At 50.1% G+C, this 18,952-nt stretch overlaps 1 protein-coding gene across 2 annotated transcripts in view; it reads right to left on the minus strand.

The window, feature by feature from the left end:
* The window catches only part of PIK3C2B (phosphatidylinositol-4-phosphate 3-kinase catalytic subunit type 2 beta), a 304,990-nt gene that overhangs the window by 115,484 nt on the left and 170,554 nt on the right, over positions 1 to 18,952 (minus strand). For both annotated transcript variants that reach the window (XM_069238510.1, XM_069238511.1), the window contains exon 12: positions 2,931 to 3,053. In XM_069238510.1, coding sequence (XP_069094611.1) covers positions 2,931 to 3,053 — 123 coding nt within the window. The remainder of the gene's footprint in view (positions 1 to 2,930; positions 3,054 to 18,952) is intronic.

Here is an 18,952-nt window from a genome sequence, read left to right on the forward strand (position 1 = left end):
CGTCGCTTTTCCTGATCCGAGCAGGCTCTCTGTTTCATTCAGCCACCTTCTCCTGTCCACTTTAACTGCCTTGTCCCCCGCCGTCTCCCGGACTTCCGCCAGTGTCCTTCCCAGGCACAGGCCCGTTCTAAAATTAGCCCTTTTCCACAGCACGGGCAAGTTAGAATGTGACACCGCAGGCCATACCAGAGGCTCGGCGGGGCTGGGGCCCACTGAGTTCGCTCGCTGTAAAGTGATATTTAAAGACCAGGCACTCTTCCTCCCTCGCCCCACAATCCAGCTCGAGTGGTGACCCTCACCCCATTCCATCCAGCGCAGCAGCTGCACCTGCCGGCCCCGGGGATGCGTAGGAAGTGAGTCAAGTGCGAGGGGCCCTTCAGGAAGTGGCAACTTCATACACCCGAACAGTTGGCGAATTGTTTGCTGCAAATATGCCCCCCAGGCTGGTTTCTTCTCGCGAGTCGAGTTCCGCTGTGCAGGCAAAGTTTTTTTCCCCATAAAGCCTCGAACAGTTCTAAGCAGGCCAGGCTGCTTCGACGAACAACAGAGCCACATTTGTCCAACGCACAGCGTGAACCGAGGCATGCCTGGGACGTTTTGGGGGTGGGGTAGTTTCCCATGTTACGGATCAAACACCATTAAGATGCAGGTCCTCGCTAGGCAGCTGTGCGCGTCCCGGATGCAGGATGTGCAGGAACCACGGCACTGCAGGCTAAGCTTCCCTGTGCTCACACAAGCTCTCCTGGCATACAGACCAGCTACAGCACACACGAGATAATTGTTGCGGGCTAGCTTGTTTTTTCTTGCTAGTTACGTTTAATTTGCGTTTATTTAAAATATTTTGATTTTGAATACCTTGTCCCAGCTGCTGCAAGTTTCCTGCTAGTGGAAGAGGCTGTGGCTGATTTTGCTCGCTCAGTAGCCGCACACCCATCGCTGCCGCTAGGTCCGGAGCCCGCACCGGACACCCCATGGCCATCCACCAGTGACCATTAAAAGGCCAGTGGCACATATCTGGGCTCCAGGACCGCAGCCTCCGCAAGGCCTTGTACCCCAAACTGAAAACAGACCCGTGCAACCATCTCTTCAGAAGAATCCTCCGGCCGGCCGGCCGCTTCCGGCTGCGCGCTCCTCACGCTGCCACGACAGAGGAGCCTACGGCGGAATACCCGGTACGGCACCGCCTCCCGCATGCCGGTGAACTCGGCCTAACCTTGTCCTTCGGTACCTCCACCTGCTCCCTATATGACGTTATCTGTGTACTCTTATCGCACTACAGACTCAGGCAAAGTTATAGCCCTTGAGCCAAACTCCATTTTTCGTACGATAGTGAGATGCTTAAAGTCTGCACAAAACAAATGTATAAAAAAAAATAACTGAACCTCACTATACTTGGGAAAAAAAAAAAAAAAAGACTGGCACAAAATGACCAACTGAACGCATAACATATATTGGTGTCCATATTAATATGGAGGCCATCTCTCCAAGAAGTGGTGTGGAAGCAGCTGTCAGGTACTTAGATTGGGCAGGTATCACCTTCATTTCAATCATATTTGATTTCATATTGGATCAAAATGAGTAAGTGCTTGCCCTGGCATCAGAAGGTCACGACTCACAAGCTAGAACCTCAGCAGGGCCAGCACATGCTTCCATCCTTCAGAAATAGGTCACACTTCTGAAGGTATAAAACCTGTTGCTTACAGTTCTTGAGAACAAAAAAAAAAGCATTAAATGACTCGCTATGTTTCACTAAGTAATTATATTCATCCTCCTATCAAGCAAAATGCCTGCAAAAGTTTCAATGGCCACCCCCTATACAACACTATCAACAATGCAATGCAATGGGTTGTTCTCAATTCTCTTTCATGGTATCAGCTCCTTCGCATATGACAGCACTGTCATAGGAGTGGGCAAATCAAATCAAATCATTAACATTTATAAAGCGCGCTACTCACCCGTGCGGGTCTCAAGGCGCTAGGGGAAAGGTGGGGGTTACTGCTGCTCGAAAAGCCAGGTTTTTAGGAGTCTCCGGAATGCCGAGTGGTCCTGGGTGGTCCTGAGGCTGGTGGGGAGGTCAGATGAAGTATGCTGCTGTATGCAGACTAGCGTCTATCTTCATTTTAAAGGGCTGCACCATGGCGGCCCCCGGTAGGTGAGGGCTTTAAATAGTTCTATGGTAGCACTGCTTGGAGCAGAGCCACGGCTGGGCATCAGAGCCTAGGCCTTCACAGCAGGTGTGATGAGTGAGACCACAGATGTTTGCCAATGCTTGTCAAGTCCAACTTGCAGAAGCACTCACCCGGTCGCCTTTGTAGATCCTCACCTAGTGCTCTACTGGCTGCAGCTGGGTACGCTTGGTGGAAGATCTTTCCACCCGCAGCCACCCAGTCTTCTGTACGCTCTTGCTTGAGAGAACCACATGATCCGAAGTTCTTAAGTTCGTGACTTTTCAAATAGCAATAGCAGGCATCTGACACTATGCACTTCAGTGCTAATTATCAACAGCACATTGTGTGCAACCGTAACACAACATAACAGTTATAGTACAGACAATGGCAGAAAGTTCCACCTCACACAGAACAATTATAGTACAGTCCCAACAGCAATACAAGTGCACACGCACACACACCCCGTCTCTCGCTTTGTCTGTACGGTACAATAGCCAGAAGTGTAAGCTTCACATATACAAAGAGTAGATACAGGTTTTACCCTGTCTAGAATGATAAAAAGACCTTCCAATTGTGCTAGTGCTTTAATCAGACCCAAGGCCTACAATTCATTTGGGGAAGGCCCCTCTGGAAACATTAGTAGGAAATGGCTTTTAGTTAGCCCTGACCTGCTCGACTGCTACGTTCCATGAACAGGTCACCATTTCTATACCACCCGCTGCTGTCCCACATACTCCCAGTGCAGGGTGCAAGAACACTTACATGTGGTCCCAAAGGATGAGGTGGAAGAGAGATTTGGTGGCATGCACCTTCTTAGTCTGCAGCGGGCCACACAGCTCCTTGCTCCCATGGCTCAGTGAGCAGCACACATAGAACTCTTCATAGCTGCAAAGGCAAAACAAAAAATTCAAAAGATGGCTTAATTTAAGACCATGAGCTACCATTCTCTCTCAGACAGCACACTGTCCCCAGAGCAATGCGGCAGCTGTGCTGTCTGGCAAATCAATGATTAACTTGTAAGCCTTCGCCACATTGTTTGTCATCCACATCACCACTGGCACAAGGAAACCAGAAGTATGTAGGATCTGGCTAAGCAGAGACTGTCCACTGATTATGCGGTCATACATCTCAGCCTGTGAGCATGTGCAAATACACCAGACTGTGCAACGCCCTCTAGCTGCACTCCTGATAAAGAGCGCCCGCAGCCTCCTCTATAGTGTGGAGTGACACTTCAGGTCCATGGGCCTTAGCACTTGGCATAGGCCCTGCTGTCAAAGCAAGCCTCCACTGCAACATGCAGCGCAACTCAAGTAATTCATTTATAACTGTTCTCGGATAGCAGGGCAAAAGGCGACAGGGTGCTTTAAAACATGGTACAGCGACACACAGTACAAGGGGAAAAGAGAAATTACATTATCAGTGTGAATAACAACATAGTAGTATTTTCACTTCGGTGGACTCCCCTACTCAATCATTACTCGATTCCAGGGACATCCACTGAATCATTACTGGATGCCGGAAATCCTGGGCAAGGCAATTTCTATGATTTGAACCTCAAAAAAATACACAAAAAAAACATAAACAAGTATACATCAAGCAACTCATCAAATGTCGAAATATTTACTTAACAATTGTAAAAAAATAAAATATATATAATAAAAAAACGACATTTTTAGTGGTATGGTTGGAGTTTTTCATTTTTTTATTTTAATATTTAATATGATTGTCTTTTTTTGCTTTAAATGCACGCTCTCTTCTGTTGCCACTTCAACTGAGGCCACCTATCGTCCATACTATAATCTTTCTGCCGTAGTTGCCTGCTGAGAAAAGGGTGCTTGTGGGAGACCGTGATAGAATGTGTGCCCTGGAGCCTTAGTTTCATTTCATGCCGGTGATCCAACTTCATTGTGATGCTGTGAAGTACATTTTGGGGAGTGAGAGATGTGTGCTTTTGCCCACACTAGGCATCTGTACTCAAGCAGCAGGCATGTATTCACACCTCAAAAACTGCTCATGTGGGCACTTATTGAGTGCTGCGGTAAATCGCATTATGTGCGGTTGTTCTGTGGCTGCTCGGCGTAGTCTGACTGGATCAGGAAGTGGGTCGGCAGAGGGAAGCTGTATGGTACCGCCATGATGGCTGAAGGGACGGTAATGGATTGGGTCACTGACAGCAGTCAGGGCTATGTCATAGTAACTCTGATTTCATCATCACTGTGGCATGGAGGTATTTGCACAGAGTGTTATGTTCCAGGGCTCAGAGTGCGTGGGTGATTTCGGAGTGTTTGGAGTAAAGGATGGGGAGATGAAGTGGTGGGCGGCGAGTCGAGGCAATAGGCACGGTTTCAGCTCCCTCTGCACAGACACTCTACTCATGTTTAAAGGTCTAGAGAGTTTCAGCGTAGAAACATATGTACATTAACGTGAGAGAGTCTCCTTTTACATCTTGATTCTTGAATAGTTCCAGGTTGTGCTAACTTCTGATAGTTCATTTTCCTGTGAGAGACTTTGGAGTTTATTTCGAGGTGGAGAATAAAGTGCATTACTCTGGGCTGGTGCAGAGCGTTCTGTAGTAACACATCAAAAATGACTTTTTTCTAAGCACTGCAGCTTATGATCGGCAAAGAGAAGCTAGAATGACCAGCATGAGGAGTGTGGTTGGTAGACTTAAACAAAAAAAAAAACAGGACTGGCTAATAAGTGACAGTAGAACACTGAAATGTTGAGAGCTCCTTTGAGTCCTGGCTTATTATGGCTGGTCTCAGTCCAGAGATCCAACATTCCAATGTCTGTCTTCATGTTTCTTTAGAACATTCTATCCTTAGTGGTTAGAATGTTCTAATAGCGTTATAGCCCTTCTGCTTCGGGCGGCCTGGACCTAGAACTCCGGTTCAGGGCCTTTATCAACCGGTGAGGCCCTCAGCACCAGGCTATATTCCGTTAAAAGCAAAAACAATTATAGGAATACCGCCAGCAGGGTCACTGTGTTCTTAAAAAGCGGGATAGCGAGATGTCTCCAGAACCCTGTTTTCAGTCACTGACATTCCTATGACAGGTGACTGAACTACTAAGCTAGGCCAACTAACAGGTTAACCTGAAACGAAGCAAGTCTACAATTCTCTAATTTACTGGATAGGAGAAGGAACGATACGAAAAAGTAACGTGTTCTACACGTCAAGTCATCTGATACCCTTATGCGAATAACAGTGAAATACATAAAAAAAAAAACCAACAAGAATGGTTCTTTTTGCAGAAGAAGAAAAACAATCTATGAAGCGTAAGCAGAAAACATCCAAGAACTATCCTTAAAAGTCAAGAAAGTGTCGGGCTCCCTAGTTAAAGACGCAGCTGTGGCGATCTTTGAACCGCTATTCAGGCTCCAGAGTCTAACCCTTGGCAGCCTGCAACTCATCACCCCACCCCGCTCCGCCCCGCCCAGTAAGAGTGGACCCCTCCTCCCCGGGAGGGAAAGGCAGACAGACATATGCTGCAGTGAAAGCCTTCACAGGGCGCAGCCTACGCGACAGGTGCCAGCCCATGCGGGGCGCATGGCGACACGGGTCAGAGGGCGCCGCCATTTCCCAGGCTCGGCCTCCTTTGTCCTGGGCCACTCGCCAACCAGAATACATTAAAGGACACAACAAAAGGCGTTGTGCGGGGCGGAGGGCGAAGTGTCACCAGCAATAGACACATGCCACCCTTCCGGCCCAAGAACAGCCATGTCCGTCCTTTCCATGCCACCGGCCCATGCACCCCGGACATAGCGTTCCTCCTGCTCCAGCGCACGTGCTGCTGCCATCATTCCTGACCTAGCACCCTGGCCTTTGTTCCCCCTGCTGTACGCCCTGTTCCGTAAGCCAGAACACTCCCTTCCCCATCAACCCCCGTGCCTGCCCTCCTCTCGTTACTCACTTCCCAGGCTCTCCCTGCATCACCCATCTAGCTCCGCTGAACCACTGCCCTCTGTACTCAGCCGCTCCGTCCCAGCATCCTTACTGGCTCGGGCACACCCCTCCGTGCCCCCACACCCTCCTTGCCCCACCAACCTTCCTCATCCAGCTTTCTCCATATCCTGAATCATCACTTCTCATACTTGGCCGGAAACACTGGGCGAGCACGCGGACAATGACGAGTAACGTGGGGAGCACGGGAACGACTGGAGGAGATGCCAGAGCTGCAAACTCTGGAGCTGGGGGAACCAGGTTCGAGTCCGGCTTCATTTCGACATCCTATGATTCTGGGCAAATGACTTAATCTCCCCGTGTGTGTGGAATGTAACTGGTGCTCATGTATAGTGTGTAAAATGCTCCGACTCCTTTGGGTAGAGTTTGTGCAATATAAAACTGCAGGAAAAAAAAAAAAAGACAACGATGGGCAGCCAGGGGTAAAGGTCACAGCTGGTGAAGCCAAGAAAAGGGAGTTTTTTTATTTTGAGATAAAGTTCTCGCGCATAGAATTAGCTGATACAATCTACTGAGATGCTATTAAAGGCTGTGGAATTCTTGCTGATGGGTGTGGATCGTGGTTTATACCTCGGGCTTTGAGATCCTCTACAATGATTTTGCTGAGACTGTGCTAAGTAGTGAGTGTCTATTTGAGTCACCTGGATCAGTATCACAGACTGAGACTCCATTAAAGTCCACGGCATCCATTATTCTTTTTACCTACCATGGAGTGAGATTCAATTGTATGCTACGACGTGCTTATTACTGTGAGACTAAATTTACCCTGGAGGGAAACTCATTTGATGACTACGAGTGGCGGCTAGAACTGGGAACTGTACTGTACCTGTTGCATATGTGTTTGTAAGGAGGGATTACTGCTGCCTGTACTTTTCCTGCCTTGTGTGTGAGGTTTGATTTCCATGCCCATATCCTACAATATTTAGGAGCTCCTGGCTGAGAAGGACATTTGAAGAACAAAAAAAAAAGGGAGTGGAAGAGTGTCAGAGGAAACATAATTTCTCCATCAACTTGCATTGGATCAGAAGGAGTTTTAAACACAAGGAAGCCCAGGTCGCATCCTTTTTGGCTTAAAACGTAATGCGTCTTCTGCCTAAATGGAGTCAGCATGTAGTATATGTGAACTAGCATAAAGAACATGTTACTGACCTTCGGTAATGCTCTTTCTAGTGGATACTCTAACCACAGATTATCCACCTATAGAAAAGAACCGAAGCAATATCGTCCCATAGGTGGAGGCTCTGGGAAGAGGCATCAGGATGGTCAAAAGCTCCTCTGAATTTATTCTGGCATGGTGGAAGATGCAACAGGGAGGAAATGAAGAATACGGTGTAGCCCCTTTGAATGATATACAAGACCTATTTGTCTGATTAATGAACCTCCAGCTAGGAAAAATGTGGAATCCTATCTCCCATTGGCATGACGTGAGCCATGCAGAGCACTGTTGACGCCACTGCGTTGTGTGGTACCTGCTGGTGCTTTGTTCACATCCACATAAGGCTGAGCTGTCAGTTTAACCACTGGTTGATAAGGCTATGGTTGCTTATAGGCTAGCCCTCTGGAATAGCTTATCAAATTCCTTAATTGATGTGGGAATAGATTCTGAAGAATCATTAAGCCCAAAGTATGTGCAATGGCTTACCTGCTTTTAAATATCTCTAGCACTCAGTCCACTTTTCCTCCAAAGAATCTGAACCCATGGACAGATATTGTCCATTAGGTATGTTTGCACATGGCAGAAAATATGGTCAAACTAATCCATATGTTAATTCTAGGCACAACACTGGTGACACAGCCCTGCCAAGGCTATCAGTTGTATCCGGGCCTGCATGGATTACATTGTTTGCTGCACCTTGTCCATCATGTATTGTCTGAGCCAGAGAAGCTCCGAGGTCCTCTGGTACTGCCAGCAGGATTTTGCTGGTCATGTCCCATAGAGTATGCATGTAGCTGCCCAGGAACCATACTGCATTTATAAACCTAAGGGCCAAACATACTGAACAAAGCATTATTTTACTTAAGTGTAAATCTTTTTGGATTCTCTATCTGGATGAGTTGTTAGGAAGGAATTTGTTTTTACCTTGCTGGTGGAGTCAGCATTATGAGGATCTCGGATGTAGGGTGCTTCGTTAGGAAGTCCAGATCTTCTGGCCAGCTGACTGGCAGGCAAGAACAAGGCTTGGACCATGTAGTCAACAAAGCATCAGTGAGGACATCATTAATTGGTAACAATGACTCCAACAGATAGCTTTGCACCAGCTTTCTTTATTAAAGAAAGTGCAACCCTTCCGCTTGGAGAGTGACTTCAGAACTGATGCCCAAGCCCTTATTCTTGTATCTGGATGGTGGACACACCATATGCCACAGCCTCACAGATTCGACAATGATCCCTTTAAAAGCATCCTCCACCAGCATTTCACCCAAGGCCTGAAGAAATATGATCACATTGCCCCATCCTAAGTGAAATCCACTTGCTGTCCTTGCTGGCCCGGCTGCATCATTTACAAAGCTATCAATGGTCTGTACCCACATCTATCTGGCTAACAAGCGCAATACGTCCGATGGCTCCCGGCCCACACATAGCCAGGACACTTTAGACTTGGGGAAAAGAAATGTAGAAAAGAAAACAACCTTTTCTGTTTATTTTTAGTCTAGACGAACAAGTTACTTACCTCCGGTAATCTGGTAGAGACATATTCTAGTTGCAGATTCCTTACTTTAGAGGCATCAGACTGGATCGGGAGATCCAGATCCGACCAGGACCCTAGCGTGCTGTCAGGTGGCAGTCAACTCCACATGCGTTGTTGGCTTCGTGGTCTCCGTGATGACGTCACAGTCAAATATAGGCACCACTGCGGCGCAATGACGTCACTTTTCTTTTCACAACTTTCCACACCAGTAGTGCAGAGCTATGATGAACACTGACCCTAGAAATCAGTTCGCAAGTGGGGAGGATCGGTGGGTCAGTAAGGAATCTGCAACTCAAATATGTCTCTACCAGATCATTTGTTACTGAAGGTAAGTAAGTAACTTGTTCATCTGACCGAGACTTATAGTTGCAGATTCTTTCCCTTAGAATAGATACCTAAGCAATACCATCCTCAGAGGTGGGCTGCAAACCAAGATCAGACTACGAAGTCCTGCAGGACCAAACGGCCAAAGTAGCCGTCTCTACAAACATTACTGCCCATGGAGTAGCACTTTGTTAACGTGTGCAGGGACACCCATGTTGCTGCCTGGCAGATGTCCAGGACCAGAACTCTGCATGCCAATGCAATTGGTGTAGCAGTTGCTCTGGTGGAATGAGGAAGCAAACCCTCAGGGGGTTGCCTTTTTATCAAAGCATAGCACATCTTGATGCAGAGGAAAACCCATTGAGAGATGGTCCGCTTCTGCACCGCTCCTTTCTTGGCACCCACATAACCAACAAAGGGTTGATCGTCCACCCGGAAGTCTTTGGTACGACTGAGATAGAACACCAACGCTCATTTCGGATCCAGACAGTAAAATGTAAATGTAAGTCTCTCCTCCTCATAAGAAGGATATGGGGGTGCGAAAAAAGTAGGCAAAGTAACGGATTGGCCTACATGAGAGGGCATGTCTACTTTAGGGAGAAAAGAGGCCTTAGTACGAAGAACCACTTTGTCAGGATGGACAGATAGAAATGGTGGCACTGAAGCAAGAGTTTGGAGCTCACTCACTCTGCAAGCAGAGGCGATGGCAATAAGAAAGACTGTCTTTAAAGTGAGAAGCCGGAATGGACAATTTTGTAGTGGCTCAAAAGGAGCACACATAAGGTATGCAAGTACCAGGTTCAAATCCCACTGCAGCATTATGAATAGGGTAGGTGGGAACATGTGAGTGAGTCTTTTAAGAAACCTCATAATGAGGGGACATTTGAACAAGGATGGTTGATCTGGCAGTCTAAGAAAGGCAGAGAGGGCAAATAAGTAGCCCTAAGGGTGCCCAAAGCAGAGCCCTGCTGGGCAAGAGAGGGGATGAACAATAAACCCTCAGACAGAGATGCAGAAAGGGGATCAACAGATTTGCTGGTACACCATGCCACAAATTTGTTCCAACGACAGTCATACACCGTTTTGGTGGAGGGATGCCTGGCTGCCAAGATTACATTGCAGACTTCAGGGAGAAGGTCGAAAGCTGTCAACTGCCGCCGATCAAGCTCCACGCAAGGAGGCGGAGACTGGACATGTTCAGGTGGAGAACCGTCCCCTGCTTCTGCGACAGAAGATCCTCCTGAAGAGGCAGTCTGATTGGAGGATCGATGGTCATGATCTTAAACTCGGGATACCATACTCTTCGTGCCCAGTCTGGAGTCACAAGAATGACTTGGGCCCGGTCGTCCTTGATCTTCTTCAGAACTCTGGGCAGAAGTGGCTTTGGTGGGGAGGCGTAAAGGAGGCCTGAGGTTCACTCGAGATGAAAAGCATCGCCAAGCGAGTACCACCTGGGAAACTCCAACGTGCAAAACAACTGACACTGGGCATTCTCTGCAGAGGGGAAGAGATCTAACCAAGTGTAAGGAAATGCCTCCTTGGCATGGTTACCCCCTGACATTTTGCCTTTGCTGATGCTAAGTTATGATTTGAAAGTGTGCAGGCCCCAGCACCAGTGTTCTTTCCCTAAACTGTACCTTTGTCTCCACAATAGGCACAACCCTGGCACTCAGGTAAGCCCCTTGTAACTGGTACCCCTGGTACCAAGGGCCCTGATGCTAGGGAAGGTCTCTAAGGGCTGCAGCATGTCTTATGCCACCCTAGGGACCCCTCACTCAGCACATACAAACTGCCTCACAGCTTGTGTGTGCTGGTGGGGAGAAACTGACTAAGTCGACATGGCACTCCCCTCAGAGTGCCATGCCAGTCTCACACTGCCTGTGGCATAGGTAAGTCACCCCTCTAGCAGGCCTTACAGCCCTAAGGCAGGGTGCACTATACCACAGGTGAGGGCTTATGTGCGTGAGCATTATGCGCCTACAGTGCCTAAGCAAAACCTTAGACATTGTAAGTGCAGGGTAGCCATAGAAGTATATGGTCTGGGAGTCTGTCAAACACGAACTCCACAGCACCATAATGGCTACACTGAAAACTGGGAAGTTTGGTATCAAACTTCTCAGCACAATAAATGCACACTGATGCCAGTGTGCACTTTATTGTAAAATACACCCAGAGGGCATCTTAGAGATGCCCCCTGAAAACATACCCGACTTCCAGTGTGGGCTGACTAGTCTCTGCCAGCCTGCCACACACCAGACATGTTGCTGGCCACATGGGGAGAGTGCCTTTGTCACTCTGTAGCCAGGAACAAAGCCTGTACTGGGTGGAGGTGCTTCTCACCTCCCCCTGCAGGAACTGTAACACCTGGCGGTGAGCCTCAAAGGCTCACCCCCTTTGTTACAGCGCCACAGGGCATCCCAGCTAGTGGAGATGTCCTCCCCTCCGGCCACTGCCCCCACTTTTGGCGGCAAGGCTGGAGGAGATAATGAGAAAAACAAGGAGGAGTCACCTCCCAGTCAGGACAGCCCCTAGGGTGTCCTGAGCTGAGGTGACTCTTACTTTTAGAAATCCTCCATCTTGTAGAAGGAGCATTCCCCCAATAGGATTAGGAATGTGGCACAAAAAGGGTGAAGCCACCCTCAAGGCCAGTAGCCATTGGCTACTGCCCTCCCAGACCTAAACACCCCCTAAATTCAGTATTTAGGGGCTCCCAGAACCGAGGAAGAGAAATTCCTGCAACCTAAAGAAGAAGGACTGCTGACCTGAAGCCCTGCAGTGAAGACGGAGACGACAACTGATTTGGCCCCAGCTCCACCGGCCTGTCTCCCTACTTCGAAGAACACTGCAACAGTGACGCATCCAACAGGGTCCAGCGACCTCTGAAGCCTCAGAGGACCACCCTGCATCTAAAGGACCAAGAAGCTCCCGAGAATAGCGGCCCTGTTCAAGAAACTGCAACTTTCTGCAACAAAGAAGCAACTTTTAAAGACCACACGTTTCCCGCCGGAAGCGTGAGACTTTCCACTCTGCACCCAACGCCCCCGGCTCGACCTGCGGAAAACTAACACTACAGGGAGGACTCCCCGGCGACTGCAAGCCCGTGAGTAGCCAGAGTTGACCCCCCTGAGCCCCCAAAATGACGCCTGCAGAGGAAATCCAGAGGCTCCCCTGACCGCGACTGCCTGTAACAAAGAACCCGACGCCTGGAACCAGCACTGCGACCGCAGCCTCCAGGACCTGAAGGAACCGAACTCCAGTGCAGGAGCGACCCCCATGCGTCCCTCAGCCTAGCCCAGGTGGTGGCTACCCCGAGGAGTCCCCCCGTGCCTGCCTGCATCATTGAAGAGACCCCCGGGTCTCCCCATTGATTCCTATCATGAACCAGACGCCTGTTTGCACTCTGCACCCGACCGCCCCTGTGCCGCTGAGGGTGTACTTTCTGTGCCAGCTTGTGCCCCCCCCCCGGTGCCCTACAAAACCCCCCTGGTCTGCCCTCCGAGGACGTGGGTACTTACCTGCTGGCAGACTGGAACCGGGGCACCCCTATTTCCATTGAAGCCTATGTGTTTTGGGCACCACTTTGACCTCTGCACCTGACCGGCCCTGAGCTGCTGGTGTGGTAACTTGGGGTTGCCTTGAACCCCCAACGGTGGGCTACCTTGGACCCAACTTTGAACCCTGTAAGTGTTTTACGTACCTCTGAACTTAACAAATACTTACCACCCCCAGGAACTGTTGATTTTTGCACTGTGTCCACTTTTAAAATAGCTTATTGCCATTTTTGTCAAAACTGTACATGCTATTGTGATTATTCAAAGTTCCTAGAATACATGAGTGAAATACCTTTCATTTGAAGTATTACTTGTAAATCTTGAACCTGTGGTTCTTAAAATAAACTAAGAAAATATATTTTTCGATATAAAAACCTATTAGCCTGGAATCAGTCTTTGAGTGTGCGTTCCTCATTTATTGCCTGTGTGTGTACAACAAATGCTTAACACTACCCTCTGATAAGCCTACTGCTCGACCACACTACCACAAAATAGAGCATTAGAAATATCTCTTTTTGCCACTAACTTACCTCTAAGGGGAACCCTTGGACTCTGTGCACACTATTTCTCTCCCCACTGCTGAAAGAGACCTTGCACCACCTCTGGATGGAGACGCCATCAACAGCGGTGTTCATCCGCTCTGGCCTTCAGAAAGCCCGCTAGATGTTGAACCACCAGGCATATACAGGAGGTTTGCCATACTCTGGAGGTGGGAGACAACAGCCTGGGGTGAACCTGCCTCCAACAGCCAGTTGTTGAGGTAGGGAAGAATGAAACCCCCTAACCAGAACAGATGAGCTGAAACCACCGCCATCACTTTTGTGAACACCCATGGGGCGCTGGTAAGGCCAGAGGGTAGCACAGTAAACTGAAAGTGATCGTGACCTACCACGAATCACAAGTAATGTCTGTGAGCAGGTAGAACGGGAACATGAAAGTAGGCGGCCTGCAAGCCCAACGCTACCCTCCATTCTCCAGGGCAGACAGGACCTAAGCCAGAGTGAGCACTGGAGGCCAGTGTCCTTTTTGGGCACCAGAAAGTAGCAGGAATAACATCCACAACCTACTTCTGGCACAGGGACACTCTCTATGAGCAAGAGAGCTGTAACTTCCTCGTGGAGAAGTGCCAGGTGATTCTAAGTCATCCAATTGTAGGATGGTGGCATGGCCGGAAGGGTAGTCTCCTGCCAAGGGTAGATCCTGCCACCAACTAGTAATGGATTAGGATGGTTTGGAGATTGCGGCGGGAACAGAGATGGACTGGGTGGACCGCTGGCTCCGTGATCCATGAGCAGGTGGGATCACGCATCCGTGGCCACGCAGAGGCTGTGCAGCATGCGCTGGATGGGAATGGACGCAGTTGAGCACCCCTTCCGTAGCCACAAAAGGGATGAAAAGCAGACTGTGGGGGGGCAAGGAGCAGGTGCGAGGCCAAGGGACCGAGCCGTAGCCTGGGACTCCTTGAAGCGCTCAAGTGCTCATTCTGCTTTGTCCCCGAAGAGACAGAGGCCATCGAAGGGCATGTCCATGAGTGACTGTTGCAAAAAGAACAGATAATGGCCGAAATGTGGATTAAAACAAACATTCACCCCCCCCCCCCCCCCCCCCCAGTCACAGATCTAGGTTTAATCCATCCGTTTTTTTGCTTGCCATGCCGTTCCAGGTTGGACCCAGACACATGCAAATCAGTCTTGACACTATTACCCATGGGAACAGTCCAGCCCAAACTGCTAGGCCAGGACCTCCTGGATTCAAACTAGTATGGCTGATAAAGGGTGATACCCTGAAACTAATCCCAGGATGCTTGTTAACATCCAGGGAGGGCCTGGCCCGGCAGTTAGGGCGGAGCAATTCCCATGGGGAACAGGGTCGACTGATTTGCATATGGCTGGGTCCAAACTGGGGTTGCATGGTGAGCAAAAGAATGATGGACTAAACCAAAAGCTGTGACTGGTGGCAAGTATTTGAAAAGTTTCAGCACTCCGTCCATCATTCTTTTGTGTTGCTAAAGTTGCCCGAAATGAGAAGGGTATGCCCAGACGTGGGTCCTGTGCTCACTGTGCCACTGGATTCAAGCTAGCCTGGCTGATGAAGGGTGATACCCTGAAACCGGTCCCGGGATGCTTGTTTACGGTCTATGGAGGACTTGGCCTGGCAGTTCGGGCTGGACTGACCCACAGGGTCAAGACAGATTTCCATATGGCTGGGTCCAAACTGGGGTGGCATGGGGAGCAAAAGAGTGATGGATGAAACCAAGATCTGTGACTGGGAGCGAGTGTTTGAAAAGTTTCAGCACTCGGTCCATCATCCTGTTCTGTTGCATGAATGATTGTTAGACATCCCAATACAACCTATCTGCTCAGTGAGTCGGTCATATCCAGCCCACAACGTATAGTGAACTTGACTGCATCCTTCCCGTCAGCAATAGCTTGGAAGAGTATGGCCCGGGACTCCTCCAGAACCTGCAGCAGCGCCTGCGCGACCATATCGCACAGGGTATGAGAACAGCGTTCACAGACCGCAATGCCAGACTGGAGGAAGAGAACGTTTTCTTCCCGAGTTGATCCAGGCTCTTTGATTCCCTATCCGGGGGTGCAGATGGGAATGTGCCAGAGTAAGAAGAAGCCTGGATGACAAGGCTCTCAGACGTGGAATGTTGGGTAAGGAATTTAGGGTCGTTTGGTGCAGGCCGATGGCGGCAGGAGATCGCCCGGTTCACAGGAGTCCCTGTGCTGGGTTTGGACCATGCACCCAGAAGGACATCAGTGAGGACTTCATTAATAGGTAGAAGGGGCTCCGAGGTTGAAGCTCCAGGCTGAAGCATTCAGTCAGGAGGTTAGTCCTGAGTGCCATAGAAGGAAGCTCAAGGCCAAGGACCTCAGCCACCCTTCTCACCACCATAGAATACGACGCTCCTTCCTCTGTAACTACGGTAGGGGGGAGAAAGCATGCCAGCGTCAGAAGAGGTACAAAGACCACTAGCTTCGCCCAATGCTTGTGGCATCACCCTCAACTACTGGACCCATATCAACACCGAAGAAACCAAAACCACCATGAACTCGATCCACTCCGGCGCTGCATCGGACCCCTGCCCTCACTTCATCTTCAATAAAGCCGACGACATCATCGCCCCGCACCTCCAGGCCGTCATCAACTCCTCTTTTTCTTCTGCTACCTTCCCCGAATGCTGGAAACACGCCGAAGTCAACGCACTACTAAAGAAACCTACGGCTGACCCGAGCGACCTGAAAAACTTCTGCCCCATCTCGCTCCTCCCCTTCCCCGCCAAGGTAATAGAGAAGGCTGTCAACAAACAGCTGACCACCTTCCTGGAAGACAACAACCTGCTCGACCCTTCACAAACCGGATTCCGAACCAACCACAGCACTGAAACCGCCCTCATCTCAGTCACAGACGACATCAGAACCCTGATGGACAACGGTGAAACAGTCGCCCTCATCCTCCTCGACCTCTCGGCTGCCTTCGACACCGTCTGTCACCGCACCCTAATCACCCGCCTTCGCTCCACCGGGATCCAAGGCCAGGCCCTGGACTGGATCGCCTCCTTCCTCTCAAACCGATCCCAAAGAGTCTACCTCCCTCCGTTTCGCTCAGACCCCACCGAGATCATCTGAGGCTCATCACTCAGCCCGACACTCTTCAATGTCTACATGAGCCCCCTCGCCGACATCGTACGCAAGCACGACATCATCATCACCTCCTATGCCGACGACACCCAACTTATACTCTCCCTCACCAAGGACCCCGCCAGCGCCAAGACCAACCTACAAGAGGGCATGAAGGACGTCGCAGATTGGATGAGGCTCAGCCGCCTAAAGCTGAACTCTGACAAAACGGAAGTCCTCATCCTCGGCAACACCCCGTCCGATTGGGACGACTCCTGGTGGCCCTCGGCACCGCAGCGACCACCGCAAACCACGCCCGCAACCTCGGCTTCATCTTGGACCCTCTTCTCACCATGACCAAGCAAGTCAACGCCGTGTCCTCCGCCTGCTTCCTCACCCTCCGCATGCTCCGCAATATCTTCCGCTGGATCCCCGCCGACACTAAAAAAACCGTGACCCGCGCCCTCATCACGAGCCGCCTGGACTACGGCAACACCCTCTATGCTGGGACCACCGCCAAGCTCCAAAAACGCCTGCAACGTATTCAAAACGCCTCAGCCCGCCTCATCCTCGACGTACCCCGCAACAGCCACATCTCCGCACACCTGAGACACCTGCATTGGCTCCCAGTCAGCAAAAGGATCACCTTCCGACTTCTCACCCACGCACACAAAGCCCTCCACAACAAGGGACCGGATTACCTCAACCGTCGCCTCAGCTTCTACGCCCCCACCCGTCTCCTCCGTTCCTCGGGCCTCGCGCTCGCTGCCGTCCCTCGCATCCGCCGCTCCACGGCGGGTGGGAGGTCCTTCTCCTTCCTGGCAGCCAAGACCTGGAACTCCCTCCCCACCAGCCTCAGGACCACCCAGGACCACTCCGCATTCCGGAGACTCCTAAAAACCTGGCTCTTCGAGCAGCAGTAACCCCCCCCCTTTTTTTCCCCTAGCGCCTTGAGACCCGCACGGGTGAGTAGCGCGCTTTATAAATATTAATGATTTGATTTGATTTGTGCCCAGTCCACTTCAGGGTCTTCCAACTGAAATTCTAAAGGGTCCAGCGACCCCTCCATATCTGAACCCATAAGAATAAGGGTCATGATCCAACCTGGGGAATTTAGGCCCCACTGAAGACCTAATCAGCGTTGAGCGACGTCGGTCCGCCTCCAGGTCGGAGTCTGGCATAATTATGGGCTCAAAGTCAATTGTGGGCCGACTGACGTTCGAAGCAACAACGTATTTGCCAGCACCATGGGAGGTCGTGTTGGCACAACCAGCACCGGCACCAATCAGACAACGGATCCTGAGGGGCCTTCTGGAGCTGGGACTAAAGCTGCCGGCACGGAACCCGAGGGGGCCCCCTCTGACCCCACTGGGCCCGAAGATGTTGCGGGGGGTTGTTCTACCCAAATATGAGGAGCATGGCCTCATATAATTCCTCAAGTTGGGCGGGGTTGCTCCAGCTTCTGGAAACTCAGGGAGGCACAGAGTTGCCCCAGAAACAGGCTCCGAAGATGGAGGCTTAGAGCGTCAACGCTCTTCCCGTGTTGCATCATTTGAGAGATGGGGCAAAACTGAAGAACGTTTGGCCTTCTTCGATGACTTCTTCTTGTGACCCATTTGGCCCGAGGAGTTCGAATAGGACGAAGAAGAGTGTGATGACTCCGCAAGCTGTCTCATGACCTCCCTCTCGGTCAAGCCATGAAGTGATACAGAGTCAAGCGCTAGGCCGCCATGAACTTTAGGGACCGCTCCCTCAAAGCCTTCAGGTTCATAGCACAGCACTCAGAATACGAGTTTTGGATCATGGTCGCACTCCGGACACCACAAACACAAAATGTGCGTATCTGTCACCGGTATCATTCAGTGATAGGAGTCACGCGGCTTAAAACAGTGACATCCTCAACGCACCAAAAAAGTGTCAAGAATTCGACAAAACGGTCTAAGTCAGTCAAGAAACGAGAGGGTAGCTCTCTCCGGATCTGCGCGTAGGCTGGCACAGAAAGAAAAGGACTGACATCAGTGCGCTGGGGTGGCGCCTATATACAACGCAACCTCATCACGGCGACCACGACGCGCGCTGAGTCGACCAACGTCACCTAAAGGTGCACAAGAGTAGTGCTTGAAGAAAAATCTTCTGATCCAGTCTGACCCCTGGGGGAAATTCTAAGGTAAGGAATCTGCAACTAGAAGTCTCAATCAGATGCCCAGAATCTATAACATTTGGTAAAGAGCTGAAGCTGCACTTGTTTAAAAAACACTCCATCACAACGCAATAACAGCCCCTGTGAACCAACTACACCTCTAATCACTTAGTAACAGCACCATGGCTGTGTTCAGTGCTGCACTACCTGCCTTTTGATTAGGTTTGCGCTATACAAATAACACATACATATCGCCAGCACTACTCAGCAGGCTGTCCCTTTAAGGCCTTTACATATAAAGTGAAACTGAAAGTCACAGAATTAAAACAGCTGCTATAAAAAATAAAAAAAATAAAAAACTGGCTGAAGGTGTCACGCTATGGTCCATTCTCGTATGAATGAGAGATTCACGATTGTATTTGCTTTTGGCCGTCCATGCTGAGTGTTTTTTTCCTTAACGTTTACAGTATAAAGTACTGGTGCCCTCCCTC

This window comes from Pleurodeles waltl, chromosome 6 (genome assembly GCF_031143425.1).
Source record: "Pleurodeles waltl isolate 20211129_DDA chromosome 6, aPleWal1.hap1.20221129, whole genome shotgun sequence".
Taxonomy (NCBI): domain Eukaryota; kingdom Metazoa; phylum Chordata; class Amphibia; order Caudata; family Salamandridae; genus Pleurodeles; species Pleurodeles waltl.